Genomic DNA, 18,566 nt, shown 5'->3' with positions numbered 1-18,566 from the left:
CTTGAAACAGAATAAATTCCCTCAACACCAAAGTCAGGGCAGAACAAAATTGTGTTTATTTTACTCTTTGGTATTCTTTATACATAATTGCATAGCACAATGGTGAAAAAACATTGTAAAATCTTTGGCACTACAACTGTGATACMTGGTAGCCTCAAATTTAAAATAGACAATATATCAATATAGAAATGCAATAGCAGTGATAATTATACTTTGCAATGTAAAGCAAATATATTAAATGGGTTTTTATTAAAAAATCCTTCATCAAAATGTTCATAAAAAGGTTCCATTCRAGACCATCAAAAATGTAAATTTCTAATAATTCAGTGGTCAATATTCCATTTGATAGGTCATGGATTTACATACACCATGTGATAACAACTTTCTATTATTTTCTCTTTGGAAAACTTCCTCAAAAGTTTAGCTATGGCTTCTGCATTGGTCCTCTATGTGTCTTGGAGAACTATGCTCCCTTCTCACTCAAATATTTTTGTTGGGCTCTGTGTACCCTGCGAACAAAAGTAGTTGAAATGTTCATTATGACATAATTTCAACCAGTTTTGCCTGCATGGTACCAGTCTAATAGAGAATTGGAYTGTCTTAGACTTTTCTCTCTCTCCCTTTCTCTTTCTAGTCACTAATGTTGTCTTATAACCCAGAAAGAGTCCAGCTCTGATCTCTCTCTCATTCTCTGCGACAAAACAAAATGGCTGACAGATATTTGTTCAACTTCGCAACTAGAAAAGAGCTGGGTYGTATTCATTAGGCACCAAACGCATTGAAACAGGGACGGACTTGGACTTGTCCAATAAGAAATGCTCATTTACGTTTTCTGTTGCAAAACATTTTAAATTGTTATGTGCCCTAATGAACACGACATACACCTGGTATGGGAGTTATGGAAGAAGAAAACATAGGATGGRCAGTGTCCTTCTCGGTGCTCAGCCGAAGAGTTTGATGAAGCAGGGGTGGCAGTAGGGCTTGTTCTCCTGCTCTTTGAAACAGCCCTTGCTGAGGGGCTTGAGGCAGAAGTGGCACACCAGGTGGTGCGGGTGGAATTTGGCACCCATGGCGGTGACGCAGCGGCCCAGGATGGGCTGTTGGCACGCCTGGCACATGCTGCCGCGCGACTGGTGGTAGTGGGCCTCGCACAGCGGCTGGCCCTCGTGCTCAAAGAAGCTGCCGTTGACGAAGGGGCAGTAGCACTCCTGCAGACACGACAAAAGGCAAAGGGAGTTGAGTTGGAGATGAACATGTGATTAAAAAAAATGTGTGGTGCGTGGTTTGTGTGGTGTTCAATTCACATTCGTAACAAGTGTCCGTGTTAGGCCAATCTTTGTCCTTATTGACATAAAGACACAGACCCCACCCCTGACAATCACACACACTTACCCTGCACACAAAGCACTGCGGGTGCCACAGGGAGTTGAGGGCAGATATGTAGTTCTCCAGGATTGGCTGGGTGCATCCTTGGCAACGGGAGGCGAAGAGGGACAAGAAGCACTGCTGGCAGTACTGCTGACCCTCGCGGTCATGGAAACCTACAGAGAGGGGAGGAGACACAGGCGGTTAAGTATTATGTAAAACAAATCAAGAAACATAGAAAATGTATTCCAAATACATGGTAGTACATTTACATTCACTCATTGAAATATATGCCAAAATACATGCCAAATTGGAAGTAATGAAGTAATACGTGTGTGTAAGCCTCAGTAGTAGGGTCATTCCATGAAAAGAGGGCCTTTTGCGTAGTGTAATATTATTTTTTATAAAAATKGTAAACTTCATAAAAAACACGAACAAAGGCTCTAAAAATCACCCAAATACATCATTTTAGAAACGGCAACGCTCTCAGTATAGTGATGCAGGTCTTTAGATGTTGTACACATGAAATTGTGTCATTCCGAACTTTATCCGTAATGTTATATTCCATTTTGGTGGACTTGAGCGATAGTTTTCCGTATGGGAGCATGCACATGCTTTCTCGTTCCCATTGTAGTGATAGAAAGCAAGCTTAACAAAAAGACAAAAGTTGTTCAAACATTTCTATCCCATCTATCTATGGGTAATAGGGTTGACATGTTATGTTCAAACGCTTTCTACCACAAAACACCAGCAAATGGCCAAAAAGAGTAGAACCAGCTCACCTGCTTTTACACTATGATTTGACTCTTACCTGTTCAWTGTTTCTTTTTAATATTTTTTTTAAAGGAATGGTTTCCCTATATTAAAACGAGAGTTCAGTTCATGAAACAGGATTGACCTTAAAATGAGGGACAAATGTAAATGAATCACTTATCATATAAAATAAATAATAATCTTAAAAAATGACTTTGTCAAAGCAACAAAAGAACTAGGGCAAAAAGAAGATGAGAACAAAAGAAGATGGTGAATACTTGGGGAAATGTAGGGGTTAAGTGGGTTAAAATCTTCCTTAAGTCAGAAAAACKGGAAAATGTATTTATATTATTAAAAGACACTTCATTTAATAKAGCAGGCTTTTAAAATTCAATATTGGTACACAATTTTTCAAATATCAAAGGGCTGCAAAAGGCACTCTATTTGTGGAACAACAAAGTAAGTGTGTTTTCTGGTGTTGTATTGCTGAGGACCATGGAACAAAACAACCCATAGTTCATTATTGTCTACATCCCAGTGTGGCCCTTGGCAGGAAGCGTGGGTTTATTACCTTCCTCTCCGAATGCCCGGCTGCACTTGACGCAACAGAAACACTCCGGGTGCCAATTCTTGTCCAGGGCGGTGACCATTTTCTACACAGGCAACACAGAAAACTGTTTTTTATGGCTTCAGGTGGCATACACACTTTGTAAGGGCTGTATAACTACGGCTAATATCACTGGACATGTTAATGAAAACAAGGAGTGTAATGGAGGAAATTAGTTATATACAGTAGGTAAACACAATGTATTAATTTTGACACCATTTTATGTAAGTACATAGACATTTGTGGTGAAGTAGACCGTATACACACACACACACGCACGCACACACACACTCCTGCACACACACAAACAAACACACACACAGTGTCAGGTGGAGGTTTTACATTGAGAATGGGCTTGTTGCAGTGTGCGCAGTGGGGAGAGTAGAGGGTAAAGTAGTCCGACTCGCAGTACGGCTGACCGTCCTTTTCGAAGAAGTTCCGGCTGCCCAGTTCTGTCTCACACTCTGAGCACACAAAGTGTTCCGGGTGCCATACCCGCCCCAGAGCAGTCACCACCTGGAGGGTCAAAGGTGAAAGGTCAGTAATTTAATGGTTATTCACACTACTGAACCGAATCGAGCCAAACTGTGCTGAGCTGGCCTGGTTACGCATCCACCATAGTTACTGGAACCATGCTGCACAGGACAGTGTTAAAAACAACAACATTTGAGCCAGCACAGTGGGGTTTGGGTTGGCACAAGTGTGAAAAGGGTACTGGCTTGCCCATAGATTAAGCACAAATGTGATGCATTTCATGTGAAACAGAACAAAGTTAAGAACTTTCTTAGCAAAAATTGTTACGTTCTACAAGGTACAGGAAGAATCTCCACAATGGGACAGTGTTGAGCGATCACCTGTCCTACAACCGGTTTCTGACAGGCCGAGCAGCTACCCTTGGAGGATGTGGGGACTCCCTGCCTGGTTAAATCCGATTGGAGGAGCCCCAGCATGCTGTCCAATGAGCCGCCGGAAGAGGCTTGTGGGGGCGGGACCGGATGCTGTGGTACTGTGATCACTGGTGTGACAGCTGGAGCTGGCTAATAAGAGAGAAGGAGAGTTAGATAACATACCAATGATCACCTGTGACACAAATGTCAATGTGATTAGGATGCATTAGGACCAGAGAGTGCATGGTGATTCTTGTCATGCTTTTGAATTAGTTGAACTGAACGGGCGTTCCGAGTCGTCTATGTTGCAGTCGCACTGCACTGATTATTAGATACAATACCTGGTGAAGTCATCGGGCATTGTGAGATCTGAACCCATACTCACATAGCATCTCAGAGTATGAGCGCTGATCTCTGATCGGTTTTGCCTTTTAAATAGAAATGAATAAGAGGGGGGAACTGATCCTAGATCAGCACTCCTACTCTGGGAAGCTTTGTGAATACTGCCCTGAGACCAGTAACATCTCAGGGAACTAAATCAATATGATATGGCAATCTTCTGAGTCATTCCGACTCATCAACTGCAATAGAGACGACTTGGAACACAACCGTTGACACCGGCAAGCAGACAGGGAAGGACAGAGACAGACAAGCATATACTTGTAAACAGAGAGTAAAGCTCAATTCAGAGTGCACAGCCGCAGAGACGCGACAGTCCGCGCGGCCCATTTACGAACCTCATGTAACTGGCTGTTATCAAGTCGCGGGCGACGTACGTCACAATAGACCGCATGGCTCTGCGGCTCCGCAGTTTTGAACTCTGTAGCGTTCTTAATGCGTAGAGCATGAGTGGATAACGATAGACAAGCAGAGAGAGAAAGAGGACTATATATAAATGCAATGCATCAAGAACATTGTACTGTATATACAGTATTATAAGATGATCTGCAACATTTTTGGGACGCAAAAGAGTACAGATTTGTGCAAAAATACAGTAAACATCATTATAATCTGGCAGCGGGATTTCATTTTTTACTTTTCTACAACAATGTGTGTTCGGCAAACTGAGCGGTAGCCTAGTGGTTAGCGTTGGGACAGTAACCGAAAGGTTGSTGGATCGAATCCCCGASCTGACAAGGTAAAAATCTGTTGTTCTGCCCCTAAGGAAGGCAGTTAACCCACTGTCCCCCGGGCGCCGAAGATGTGGATGTCGATTAAGGCTGCCCCCCGCACCTCTCTGATTCAGAGGGGTTGGGTTAAATGCGGAAGACACATTTCAGTTGAAGGCATTCAGTTGTACAACTGACTAGGTACCCCCCTTTCCCCCCAATGCATAAAAAGATGTCACCTGATCACACACTTTGTTGAAGGAAAGTTTAAAGTTCAATTACACTGGCAGATTATAATGAGGTTTAAAGTATTTTTGCACAAATCTGTACTCTTTTGCGTCACAAAAATGTTGTCCGTAGCGAACTAAACTGTGCAGTAGCGTACAGGCTGTAGTGTTTAATGTGAAGTGTACAGGTTGGTAGTGGGGCTCTTACTGTGCTCTGGACTCTGAAGTCAGACAGAGAGGCCATGAGTTTGTCCAGCTCAAGTGTAGCTGAGGTGGCTGACGGCTTCACCGAACTGAATGAATTAATACATTTATTTTATCATTTAAAACACAAGTTAAGCTTTTCCAGTTGGAGAGACAACATTTCAGACATAAAAAATGATAAAGGATGAACACAACTAGAGTACAGGATCGTGTTCATTAGTCAAACGGRAAAAAATGGACTGAAACAGGRAGAGACTACCTTAACTTAAGAAAATAATAAACATTCATTTTCCATTGCAAAACATTTGTAAAAGCATTCCCTAATGAACACAACTTTGGAAGGAGTTAAAGGGACAATCGGCAGTTGCTACATCCATATTTGGACTTATACATTAATTATATATACCCATTGATTCTTGGAAGAAGCAATCCTCTAAACCACTCAAGTCAAGTATTGCTGTAGCAGTATGCTTTGGGTCATTGTCCTGCTGGAAGGGTGACCTCCGTCCCAGTCTCAAATCTCTGGAAGACTGAAACATGTTTCCCTCAAGAATTTCTCTGTATTCATCATTCCTTCAATTCTGACCAGTTTCCCAGTCCCTGTCGATGAAAAATATCACCACAGCATGATGCTGCCACCACCATGCTTCACTGTGGGGATGGTTTCTCAGGGTATGAGAGGTGTTGGGTTTGTGCCAGACATAGTGTTTTTCTTGATGGCCAAAAAGCTAAATTTTAGTCTCATCTGCCCAGAGTACCTTCTATCATATGTTTGTGGAGGCTCCCACATGCCTTTTGGCGAACACCAAACGTGTTCGCTTATTTTTTTCTTTATACAATGGCTTTTTCCTGGCCACTCTTCTGTAAAGCCCAGCTCTGTGGAGTGTACGGCTTAAAGGGGTCCTATGGACAGATACTCCAATCTCTGCTGTGGATTCTTGCAGCTCCTTAAGGGTTATCTTTGGTCTCTTTGTTGCCTCTCTGATTAATGCCCTCCTTGCCTCTGATTAATGCCCTCCTTGCACTCTGACATTTTTGAAATTTTTTTTTTTTATTATTATTTTTTTATTTCACTTGCAGTATTTTCATTTCACTTCGACTATTTTGTGTATGTCCATTACATAAAATCCAAATAAAATCTATTTCAATTACAGGTTGTAATGCAACAATATAGAAAAAACACCAAGGGGGATGAATACTTCAGCAAGGCACTGTACACAGTACCAGTCAAAAGTTTGGACAAACCTACTTATTCAAGGGTTTTTTCTTTATTTTTACTATTTTCTACATTGTAGGATAATAGTGAAGACATCAAAACTATGAAATAACACATATGGAATCACGTAGTTACCAAATCAAAATATATTTTATATTTTARATTCTTCAAAGTAGCCACCCTTTGCCTTGATGACAGGATTCTCTCAACCAGCATCATGAAGAATGCTTTTCCAACAGTATTGAAGGAGTTCCACATATGCTGAGCACTTGTTGGCTGCTTTTCCTTCACTTTAAGGTCCAACTCATTCCAAACCATCTCAATTGGGTTGAGGTTGAGTGATTGTGGAGGCCATTTCATCTGATGTAGCACTCCATCACTCTCTTTCYTGGTCAAATAGCCCCTACACAGCCTGGGGGTGTGTTGGGTCAYTGTCCCGTTGAAAAACAAATTATATTCCCACTAAGCACAAACCAGATGGGATGGTGTATCGCTGCAGAATACTGTGGTAGCCATGCTGGTTAAGTGTGCCTTGAATTCTAAATAAATCCCAGACATTGTCACCAGCAAAGCACCCCCACACCATCATACCTCCCCCTCCATGCTTCACAGTGGGAACCACACATTTGGAGATAATTTGTTCACTTACTCACAAAGACATGGCGGTTGGAACCAAAAATAAAAAATTTGGACTCATCAGGCCAAAGGACAGATTTCCACCGGTCTAATTAATGTCCATTGCTCAAGTTTTTTGGCCCAAGCAAGTCTCTTCTTCTTATTGGTGTCCKTTAGTAGTGGTTTCTTTGCAGCAATTCGACCATGAAGGCCTGATTCACGCAGTCTCCTCTGAACAGTTGATGTTGAGAGCCAGCTTCATCAAAGCGCTTGATGGTTTTTGGGACTGCACTTGAAGAAACCGACCTTCATGTCTTAAAGTAATGATGGACTGTCATTTCTCTTTGCTTATTTGAGCTGTTCTTGCCATAATATGGACTTGGTCTTTTACAAAATAGGGTTATATTCTGTATACCACCCCTACCTTGTCACAACACAACTGATTGGCTCAAACGCATTAATAAGGAAAGAAATTCCACAAATTAACTTTTAACAAGGCACACGTGTTAATTGAAATGCATTCCAGGTGACTACCTCATGAAGCTGGTTGAGAGAATGCCAAGAGTGTGCAAAGCTGTCATCAAAACAAAGGGTGGCTACTTTGAAGAATCTCAAATATAAAATATATTTTGATTTGTTTAACACTTTTTTGGTTACTACATGACTCCATGTGTGTTATTTCATAGTTTTTTGATGTCTTCACTATTATTCTACATTGTAGAAAATAATAAAAATAAAGAAATACCCTGGAATGAGTAGGTGTGTCAAACTTTTGACTGGTACTGTATATATTTTTTTATCTCATAAAATACTCTACAAACACCAGAAAATCAGCTACCAGTAATTTTAATTATGAAAATCTGTTCCCAAGTATTGAATGCATAATAGAGACATGATCATATACAAATGTCAGCAAGGTCCGAAATTATCGTTTTAGTCAAATATTATATCTGTTTGAGAATCTTGCGGTCAATTTGCAGTCTACAAATKATGTTCCGGCCCCCCGACCATCCGTTCAAKAAATAAATTGACCCGCAGCTGAATCTAGTTGACGATCCCTGCTTTAGGGTATATGGAGGGTGTATATGGGTACCTGGGGTAGGGTGTTGTGACCTTGTCCTTGGACCCCTGGAACTCTTTTATCTTGTCCCTCTCATCCTTTTTAGTGGTGGGAAACTGGGCCAGAATCTCATCTACCAACCAAAGACAAAGATGAGCACACAAAGCATGAATACCACATGTAGAGAAAATGTTGCTCGACACACACACACACACACACACACACACACACACCACACACACACACACACACACACACACACACACACACACACACACACACACACACACACACACACACACACACACAGTATGAAGTTGAACCTTGTTTCATCATCAAAGCAACATTTACCAAACACTGTCCAGTGGAGGCTTGTGAGGGCAAGCCTATACTGACCTGTGATGTTGAACTGGGTGGCGTTGAGCTCCTGCAGAAGGTGGTCCAGTTCGCTGAGACCCCCTCCTAACACAGAGGAGGAGGAGAAGGCCGGAGGGGGAGGGTCCGCCATGCGGGGGGAGCGAGGCTTATTCACTGTGCTGGAGGGGAGATAGGGAGAGAGAGGGTGAGAGAAAGAGAGAGTGAAAAGGAGAGAGAGAGAGATGGGGAAAGAATGTTATAACTCAAACAAATTAATGGGGGGGGACTGAACCAACATTCATACACTACCATTCAAAAGTTTGGGGTCACTTAGAAATGTCCTAGTTTTCCATCAAAACATACATGAAATGAGTTGCGAAATGAATAGGAAATATAGTCAAGACGTTGACAAGGTTATAAATAATGATTTTTAATAATTGTGTCGTTCAAACTTTGCTTTTGTCAAAGAATCCTCCATTTGCAACAATTACAGCCCTGCAGACCTTTGGCATTCTAGTTGTCAATTTGTTGAGGTAATCACCGCATGCTTCCTGAAGCACCTCCCACAAATTGGATTGGCTTGATGGGCACTTCTTAAGTACCATACGGTCAAGCCGCTCCCACAACAGCTCAATAGGGTTGAGATCCGGTGACTGTGCTGATRGAATACCAGCTGACTGCTTCTTCCCTAAATAGTTCTTGCATAGTTTGGAGCTGTGCTTTGGGTCATTGTCCTGTTATAGGAGGAAATTGGCATACAGGGTATGGCATGGCGTTGCAAAATGGAGTGATAGCCTTCCAAGATCGCTTTTACCCTGTACAAATCTCCCACTTTACCACCCCCAATGCACCCSCAGACCATCACATTGCCTCCACCATGCTTGACAGATGGCGTCAAGCACTTCTCCAGCATCTTTTAATTTCTTCTGCGTCTCACAAATGTTCTTCTTTGTGATCCGAACACCTCAAACTTAGATTTGTCTGTCCATAACACTTTTTTCCAATCTTCCTCGGTTCTAGTGTCTGTGTTCTTTTGCCCATCTTAATCTTTTCTTTTATTGGCCAGTCTGAGATATGTATTTTTTCCCAACTCTGCCTAGAAGGCCAGCATCCCGTAGTCGCCTCTTCACTGTTGACGTTGAAACGGGTGTTTTGCGGGTACTATTTAATGAAGCTGCCAGTTGAGGACTTGTGAGGCATCTGTTTCTCAAACTAGACATCTAAGTACTTGTCCTCTTGCTCAGTTGTGCACCGGGGCCCCACACTCCTCTTTCCATTCTGGTTAGAGCCCGTTTGCGCTGTTCTGTGAATGGAGTAGTACACAGCGTTGTACGAGATCTTCAGTTTCTTGGCAATTTCTCGCATGAAATAGCGCTTCATTTCTCAGAACAAGAATAGACTGACGAGTTCAGAAGAAAGTTCTTTGTTTCTGGCCATTTTAAGCTGTAATCGAACCCACAAATGCTGGTGCTCCAGGTTCTCAACTAGTCTTAAGATGGACAGTTTTATTGCTTCTTTAATCAGCATACACCAGTTTTCAGCTGTGCTTACAGAATTGCAAAAGGGTTTTCTAATGATCAATTAGCCTTTTAAAATGATAAACTTGGATTAGCTAACACAACATAACATTGGAACACAAGAGTGATGTTTGCTGATAATGGGCCTTTGTACGTTTATGTAGATATTCCATAAAGAATCTGCCGTTTCCAGCTACAATAGTCATTTACAACATTAACAATGTCTACACTGTATTTCTGATCAATTCAATGTTATTTTAATGGACCAAAAATGTGCTYTTCTTTCAAAAACAAGGACATTTCTTWGTGACCCCAAACYTCTGAACGGTAGTGTATATTCAACAATATGATTTAAATATTTTATAAACATTCATAAATATAGTGTATATAAAAATGGACCTGATGCCCTGCTGGTTTGTTACAGGAATGCACATTCTTGGCACCCGAATAATCCGGACCCTGTTTGCAAACCCTCTTAGGGTAAAACTACTGAAAAATAACCCTATCATGTATAAAGTATAAACTCCACAATGTAGCATTTACATTGGKACACCGCAAAACCAATATTCGGAAGCCAGTCTTTGGCTGGTTTTTCACATCAACAAAAGACCATCAATCAAAGTAATTCAATCAAGTTGGGGGGAAATCATGCAATGTTGTCTATCTAATCTGATATCATACCCATGTGAACCTAAATCGATTATTATAATTTGTGGAAAACATGGGTTCATGCAAGGCCTATCGAAGCAAATATATTTTCAAGAGAGATAGGGTTGGCAGGATCCCAAATGATCCAGWTTTGAGAATATTAGCTGCATATCCAGAGACCAAAAAACTGAAGGGACATGTTTTATTTGCAAGGGCTATTGAGTTGAGGATCGTGTGGTGGTTGCTTCATTGCATGCTTCTATCCAACTGTTGCCAATCGTAGGTTATGTATCCTACCGCGTCAGACAGGGCAGTCTATGCACCAAAAGGCCAAAGCTTACCAAAAGCAACATTTGAAGAAAGCGGCAGTAGCCCAATGATGATAGTAAAATGATGCTTTGTTACATGTAACCACACAGTTTGGCAATTTTGGACTGACAGTGAAGCAACCACCACAGAATCATCAACTCAATACCCTCTGCAAATAAAAAATGTGTCCAGCTGGTCACTCTTCCACCGACCAACAGCGAGGTGGAGCTCCGGCTGGAGGCCCTTCCACCAGCGAAGAACGAGGTGGACCACCAGCTAGAGGCCTTTCCACCAACAAACAATGAGGTGGAGCTACGTCTGGAGGCCCTTTGACCAGTTAAGAACGAGGTGGAGCTCTTGTACATTACTGTAAAGAAAGCACTTTTTTACAGTAATATACTGTTAAACCAAGTTTCTTTGGTATTTACAGTAACATACTGTAACGTTTTTACAGTAACTTACAGGTAACGGCTGCCAGTAAGTTACAGTAAAAACAAGTTACGGTTTAAGCAGGGTAATGTACTATTATGATGACTATTATGATTTTATTTCACATTAAGTAAAAAAAAAAAAACGGATATTGACAAGATTGGACATGTATGTCACAAAGGCAACCCCATTACAGTAAACATGTATCCAAAATGAAGTTACCCGCGTCTTTTTGATGGGGGGTGGGGGGGGTTCCACACTGATGTACTAAAATTGCATTGGGCAACACAGTACTCAAATACAATAATATATGCCATTTACCTAACAGGCGCTTTTATCCAATAACAACATTGAATCCACACATTTTTGTATGTGACCCCAGTGGRAARCGAAACCACAACTCTGGTGTTGCTAGTGCCATGCTCCTACCAACTGAGCCACACAGGACCACTACAATACATAAGTACAATACAATACTGTAAAATACAATACAGGTAGAAGGTCCCCATGAGTGTGCCAACCTCCTTTAGGCCATGGATGAGGCATGCAATGACATCAAYCCTRACCTACTGTGTCAGGTTTGGATTCTCCATGCCAAAAGATTTTTCTCCAGATGCATGAACAATGAGGACATTTATTGTGATGTCGATGAGAACCTATGCCCAAATGCTCAAGACAGGCTTGAACCAAACTAGTGCCTGCTAATAAAACATTATTTATTTATTTTAAACCTTGTTTCTTTCAATTATTTCATTTGTTTCATTTGATTACAGTACACCTACAGTGCCTTCAGAAAGAACACTGAACAAAAATATAAACAAAACACGTAAAGTGTTGGTTCCATGTTTCATGATCTGAAGAAAAAAAAAAAACTAGAAATGTTTCTTATGCACAAAAAGCTTATTTCTCTCAAATCTTGTGCACAAATGTTTTATATCCCTGTTAGTGAGCATTTCTCCTTTGCCAAGATAATCCATCCATATCAAGAAACAGCATGATCATTACACAGGTGCACCTTATGCTGGGGACGATAAAAGACAATAGAAGGCCACAATAAAAGGCCACTTTATGCTGGGGACAATAAAAKACCACTTTTTGTAACAAAAACAATGCCACAGTGCAATTGTTTTGAGTTTTGAGGGAGCGTGCAATTGTCATGCGCACAACAGGAATGTCCACCAGAGCTGTTGCCAGAGCATTTAATGTTMATTTCTCAACCATAAGCTGCCTCTAACGTCGTTTTATAGAATTTGGCTGTACTTCCAACCGGCCTCACAACCACAGACCACGTGTAACCACGCCAGCCCAGGACCTCCACATTCGGCTTCTTCACCTGTGGRATTGTCTGAGGGAGTATTTCTGTCTGTAATGAAGCCCGTTTGWGGGGGAAAACTCATTCTGATTGGCTGGGCCTGGCTCACCCATGGCTACACCAGTGCCCAGTCATGTGGAATCCATAGATTAGGGCCTCATTTATTTATTTAATGATTTCCGTATATGAACTGAAACTCAGTAAAATATTTGAAAGTGTTGAATCTTGAGTTTATATTTTTTCTCACCCATCAACACACAATACCCCAGAGATCATCAATTAGATTCAGCCGCCAGAAGATTTTTTCTTGAGTGGATGGTCGGGGGCTGGAACATAATTAGAAGTCATTTGTAGACTGCAAATTGACCGCAAGAGGCCCAAACAGATATAATGTTTGACTAAAACATAATAATTTGTATACGATCACGTGTCTCTATATTATGCGTGGGAATACTTAGTAACAGTTCTCTTAAATTAAAATCACTTGTGACAAACAAAGGAGATGATCGTGGACTTCAGGAAACAGCAGAGGGAGCACCCCCCTATCCACATCGACGGGACAGTAGTGGAGAGGGTAGAAAGTTTTAAGTTCCTCGGCGTACACATCACGGACAAACTGAATTGGTTCACCCACACAGACAGCGTGGTGAAGAAGGTGCAGCAGCGCCTCTTCAACCTCAGGAGGCTGAAGAAATTCGGCTTGTCACCAAAAGCACTCACAAACTTTTACAGATGCACAAACGAGAGCATCCTGTCGGGCTGTATCTCCGCCTGGTACGGCAACTGCTCCGCCCACAACCGTAAGGCTCTCCAGGGGGTAGTGAGGTCTGCACAACGCATCACCGGGGGCAAACTACCTGCTCTCCAGGACACCTACACCACCCGATGTCACAGGAAGGCCATAAAGATCATCAAGGACAACAACCACCCGAGCCAGTGCCTGTTCACCCCGCTATCATCCAGAAGGCGAGGTCAGTACAGGTGCATCAAAGCAGGGACCGAGAGACTGAAAAACAGCTTCTATCTCAAGGCCATCAGACTGTTAAACAGCCACCACTAACATTGAGTGGCTGCTGCCAACATACTGACTCAACTCCAGCCACTTCAATAATGGACAAATTGATGTAAATAATGTATCACTAGCCACTTTAAACAATTCCACTTAATATAATGTTTACATACCCTACATTACTCATCTCATATGTATATACTGTACTCGATACCATCTACTGCATCTTGCCTATGCTGTTCTGTACCATCACTCATTCATATATTTTTATGTACATATTCTTCATCCCTTTACACTTGTGTGTATAAGGTAGTTGTTGTGAAATTGTTAGGTTAGATTAATCATTGGTTATTACTGCATTGTCGGAACTGGAAGCACAAGCATTTGGTTACTACATGATTCCATATGTGTTAATTCATAGTTTTGATGTCTTCACAAAATAGTAAAATAAAGAAAAACCCTGGAATGAGTAGGTGTGTCCAAACTTTTCACTGGTACTGTAAATATTATTTGGGGGGGTGGGGTCAGAAAACTTTGAGGGMCAGTTGGGGAACCCTGCCATACCCTATAATGACAAAAGTGAAAACATGTTTTTGATAAATGTTTGCAAAGTGATTGAAAATTAAATACAGAAACAACTCATTTACATAAGTATTCACACCTCTGAGTCAATACCTTGTTGAAGTATATGGGTTAAATAAACAAAAAATAAATTAAATCTACTTGAAAATCTATGGCAAGACCTGAAAATTATTAGCAACAGAATTTTKAAAAGAATAATKGGCAAATGTTGCAAAATCTTGGTGTGGAAAGCTCTTAGAGACTTACCCAGAAAGACTCACAGCTATAATCGCTGCCAAAGGTGATTCTAATGTGTACTGACTCACGGGGTTGAATACTTATCTAATCAAACTATATTCGTGTTTTATTTGTCATATATATATATTTTTTTTTTTTACAAATGTTAGAATCTTTCTTCCACTTTGACATTACAGTAATTTGTGTAGATTGTTGACAATGAAAGAACCAATGGGATGCTCGAGGGGGAGCGGAGGGCGTTCCTGCAGGAATGCCCACACGAAGGAACGCCCCGAATTGCAGGCTGCAGCTGCACACTAGTGGTGAAAATAGCACCAAAGCAAATTWAAAAAACTGGAACATAATGGGCTGTTGAGCTAAGGAAATCTCCCACTTTTTTTAACACATATTTATTGGTAACGTTCAGACTCCCATCCGTGCTTTAGCTGTGGCACATGCTCAGTATGTCACCAAATGTTTGGCCGCAGCCTTTTTGACAACAATCTACAGAAGTAAATTCATTAAGATTTAAGCTGTGGTGTAAGACAGATAAGGATGTTTTTAAAAGACAGTAAGGGAGGGATAGTTGGATATTTCTTTACAGTAAARTATGGCTGAAACTAATAGCAGTGTTTTCTCTCAAAGACCAAGAGTACTGAAGGAAAAATGCTGATTCTACAGACCAAAACGAGTCTAAAAGTAGTATGCACTGCAAGCATATCTCTCTCCTATTCCTTCATTACTTACTTACAAGTCAGACTTTTCTGGTATGTTATGAGTTTTATTTAATATCGTTCACTCAATTCTTGACTGTTACAACTTCTTCTCTCGAATGTTACAACTTGGACTCTGAGAGAGCAACAATTTATCACCAATATTGCTGTCTGTCAATCTTTCTTGTAAAATCATCCAGTGTTTCCGCTGCACTCAAGGTGCGCCACGGCAAAATCATTGACGCCACGCAACAACAAAAAATATGGAACATGAACAGATATTTCTGCTGAGGCACATTTTGAAGATGCTAGAACATTCCACGTGTATTTTTCCTCTGCAAACAAAACAAGTCATTATAATAGAAAAATCTAACAACCCCATAGTAGAATAGTTTATATATTTACCTAGTAGGCTTGTTGTTGTGTTCTATGCTAGATAAATAGTCCTCTCATGGCGCATTCATGTTATACGTGCCATAGGGAGGGAAACATGCATTCTGACAAGCAGGACAATGCACAACAATTCTTGCAATCGCGAAAACAGCAGTTTTAATGGCTTTTGTTGAAAAGAGGGGAATCCCAGCTTTCCATTCCTACTTTATTTATTTCTCAACTCCTAAATATGCGCGAACTGCACCATTTTAAACCCGGACTTTCGCAGAAGCATGTTTTAAAGCACATTAGCGCTCTGCAATTCGCAGTGAGTGTATAGGGGAGAGTGGGACTAAATGTAACACCGGTCAATTGTAGGGTGACTTGGGATACAACGCCTCTCTACCTCAAAATAATTTATTTGGAATGACTTAAAAAATTGTGATGAGACAGATAAACAGGGAAAGTGTTGGGGGAAAAATTGTGACAAAGTGGTTTCTGTGAGAGCCCGGGTGGCGAGTTACCCCAAGTTACCCTTGGGTAGRCCTACATTATATTCAGCGTTTATGCAAGTGTTTTTGGGACATAAAATTCATTGATATGAAAATATCTAGTTAAAAGATCACATTTGAGATCTGGCTAATGATTCGCCCAATAGGGTAAATGCAGATAGGCAACCCGATGCTTCAGCCTATTTATTTGCACTTTGTTGCATCAGTTGGGCTAAAGGTGATCATGTTTATTGCTAATAGCATACTTGATAATATAGACAATGCATAGGCTATATACTGTACATGGCCCAATATGTTAAAATCATTTTAGCAAATMATTTTACCAATGTGTTATTSGGCTAATTTCTGGAGGAGGAAATTCTATTTTAGATGGTGTCAGCATACTTATTTTCATTCATTTTGGAGTAGAATGTCCTTTTTGTCCAGAACTGAGCTCCTTAGTCGTTCTACATAAGAATATAGAACTGAGACCCCCCCCCCGACCATATCCCCCCACTGCATAAGAATGTAGAATTCACCAAAACAAAGCCAGGGCCATAAACATKATTTCATATAGGGCTGTAAAATAATAGCCTGGTGGAACCAGCTTAATCGCTGCTGCTTTGACCACTAAAGTAACTAATAATAAAGGAAAATAGTACCTGTACAGTTGTTTGTCTGGGTTTGGGTTCTGAGAACCATTGGACTTCATTGCAGCAGACACCGTCTAAAAGAAAAGTTTGCACATTATAAACATAATTCACTTGTTTTTCAACCAGAAAGTCAATCTTCACTTTTGCTCTGAACTCAATGCTCACCCATCAACACAATACGAGTTATGGTACTTCATAACTATTCTAGAAAAACATTTAACTTTGACAAGTTGAGTTTCTAAGCAGGGTCTGATCCCTCCTTACTACCTATCCTCTTTTAGCACTTTATAATTATCTACAGTATAAGACACTTCCAACAGCCTGTTCTATGTTGACTTCTTTCTTTTACCTCACCTAGARTAGGTAGAAGTTGGCCCTCACCACTGATTCAGGCTCAGATATATTTCCACCCCTCCTAATGGTTAAGGTTTGGGGCTAAGGTAATCTGATCCAAGTTGTTAAGTCTACCTCAAAACTCTTAAAATGTTTCCTATCTCAAACCTCTTACCTGCTGGGGTGTGTAAGCTGGAGGCGGTGGCCTGGTCTGGGCGTTGTCCTGAGGGCTGGCAGGCGCGGGGTCAGATTCCGCCGGGGGATCAGAGGTAAGCAGCACTGGGCACCTGGCCAGGGGAGAGCTGGTGCTCTCTAGGTCAGCGAGGAGGGCGTCTACAGAGTCAGAGAGGATGGGAGTGTGCATAGAATCTCAAAAAATCTATAGATTATATTTCTATTTCAATGGGAGTCTTTGTAGAGGAATTCAAGATGTTGTCACTCATACTGTGCAGTCATTCATTTTGCCTCGGAGGGTGGTTAGTACACAGGTATTGGCTGATACCTATGTTGATGGTTAATGCTGGTTAAATACAAGAAATTGGAGAAATGGGAATGGGAATGGAAATTATAGAAGGAAAATAGGAGGGAAAAAAGATGGAATAACAAAGGGATGAGGACATAGAAGAAAAGTATTTTGATACACTGAGAAACTACAGAAAGAGGGTGAAACACACAAACAAACATACATACAGACAGTTACGTACCAAACACAACAATACGAGGACTGAGAGGGTAGTTAGGTGAGTCAGGATCTCCTGAGGGTAGACAGACGGACTCAGTGACCAATCAGAGAGATGCAAATCAGACGCAGGCAGCAGAGAGGACACAGAGAGGCGGGCCAATTAGAGTGAGAATAACACATTGACCAATCAAAGCAAGGGACATCAAATAAGCAAACAAGCTAAAGTCACATGAAAAATATAACATTTCTGTAGACCTTTCTGGACATGCCAAAGTGATAAGGAAGCAGTGGAGGAAGGGTGTTTGTCAACTGATATTGAACTCAAACCTCATTTTCACGAGWAGTACATGCCATTTTAGTATTCCTCCATGGCATACTGCATTTTACAACAAATGATTGACATCATGGATGTATCCCTTTTATGGCCAAAACCAGGCCAATGTGTCTTATTGGATTATTAGACAAGCTTTTCTCCAAACTTACATGGTTTACTTTTGCACACCATGCAAAATCTGAAACAATAAATGAATTATCAAACCATATTTCCAGGAAAATCTATTTTGACAATAATATTTGTGGAAGATGCACAGAGCATCACTTCGTGCAACTTTTGAGCAACTTTGAAGCAACTTCAGAGCAAAATAAGGATATTTCGGAAAATGACTGTTTTACATTTTCAAAATTGAATATTTAGTTGAGGTCGGTGTATTTATTTTAGAGTTTATTTGGTGTTTATATGTACGTCACATTCATAATTTCTTGGTAAGAGTTAGACATATTAAACCTACATATGACTGGGGCTGGTGAGACTGCCTTTATCATCCCTGTCTGTGGTCATTTCTCCCACTGATGATTCACACTGGTACAAACATGTGGAGAGAATGTTGTTCGCTCGCTCGC

General features: G+C 41.0%; 1 protein-coding gene across 3 annotated transcripts in view; it reads right to left on the bottom strand.

Annotated features, from left to right (window-relative positions):
• Positions 1 to 331: 331 nt before the first annotated feature.
• The window catches only part of LOC111978265 (transforming growth factor beta-1-induced transcript 1 protein), a 20,124-nt gene continuing 1,889 nt past the window's right edge, over positions 332 to 18,566 (bottom strand). Inside the window, exons 2-13 of one of the 3 annotated variants that reach the window (XM_024008227.2) lie at positions 17,689 to 17,739; positions 17,160 to 17,317; positions 16,661 to 16,725; positions 8,440 to 8,579; positions 8,077 to 8,176; positions 5,157 to 5,241; positions 4,350 to 4,442; positions 3,580 to 3,762; positions 3,068 to 3,241; positions 2,690 to 2,771; positions 1,393 to 1,541; positions 332 to 1,208 (exon numbers count right to left, since the gene is read on the bottom strand). In XM_024008227.2, coding sequence (XP_023863995.1) covers positions 942 to 1,208; positions 1,393 to 1,541; positions 2,690 to 2,771; positions 3,068 to 3,241; positions 3,580 to 3,762; positions 4,350 to 4,442; positions 5,157 to 5,241; positions 8,077 to 8,176; positions 8,440 to 8,579; positions 16,661 to 16,725; positions 17,160 to 17,317; positions 17,689 to 17,739 — 1,547 coding nt within the window. In that variant the 3' untranslated portion in view covers positions 332 to 941. The remainder of the gene's footprint in view (positions 1,209 to 1,392; positions 1,542 to 2,689; positions 2,772 to 3,067; positions 3,242 to 3,579; positions 3,763 to 4,349; positions 4,443 to 5,156; positions 5,242 to 8,076; positions 8,177 to 8,439; positions 8,580 to 16,660; positions 16,726 to 17,159; positions 17,318 to 17,688; positions 17,740 to 18,566) is intronic. The other 2 variants (XM_024008228.2, XM_070448371.1) reach the window with 2 other exon arrangements.

Source organism: Salvelinus sp. IW2-2015, linkage group LG18, assembly GCF_002910315.2.
Source record: "Salvelinus sp. IW2-2015 linkage group LG18, ASM291031v2, whole genome shotgun sequence".
NCBI lineage: Eukaryota > Metazoa > Chordata > Actinopteri > Salmoniformes > Salmonidae > Salvelinus > Salvelinus sp. IW2-2015.
The sequence above is the reverse complement of the archived record's forward strand: the minus strand, read 5'-3'. Positions and strand labels throughout refer to the sequence as shown.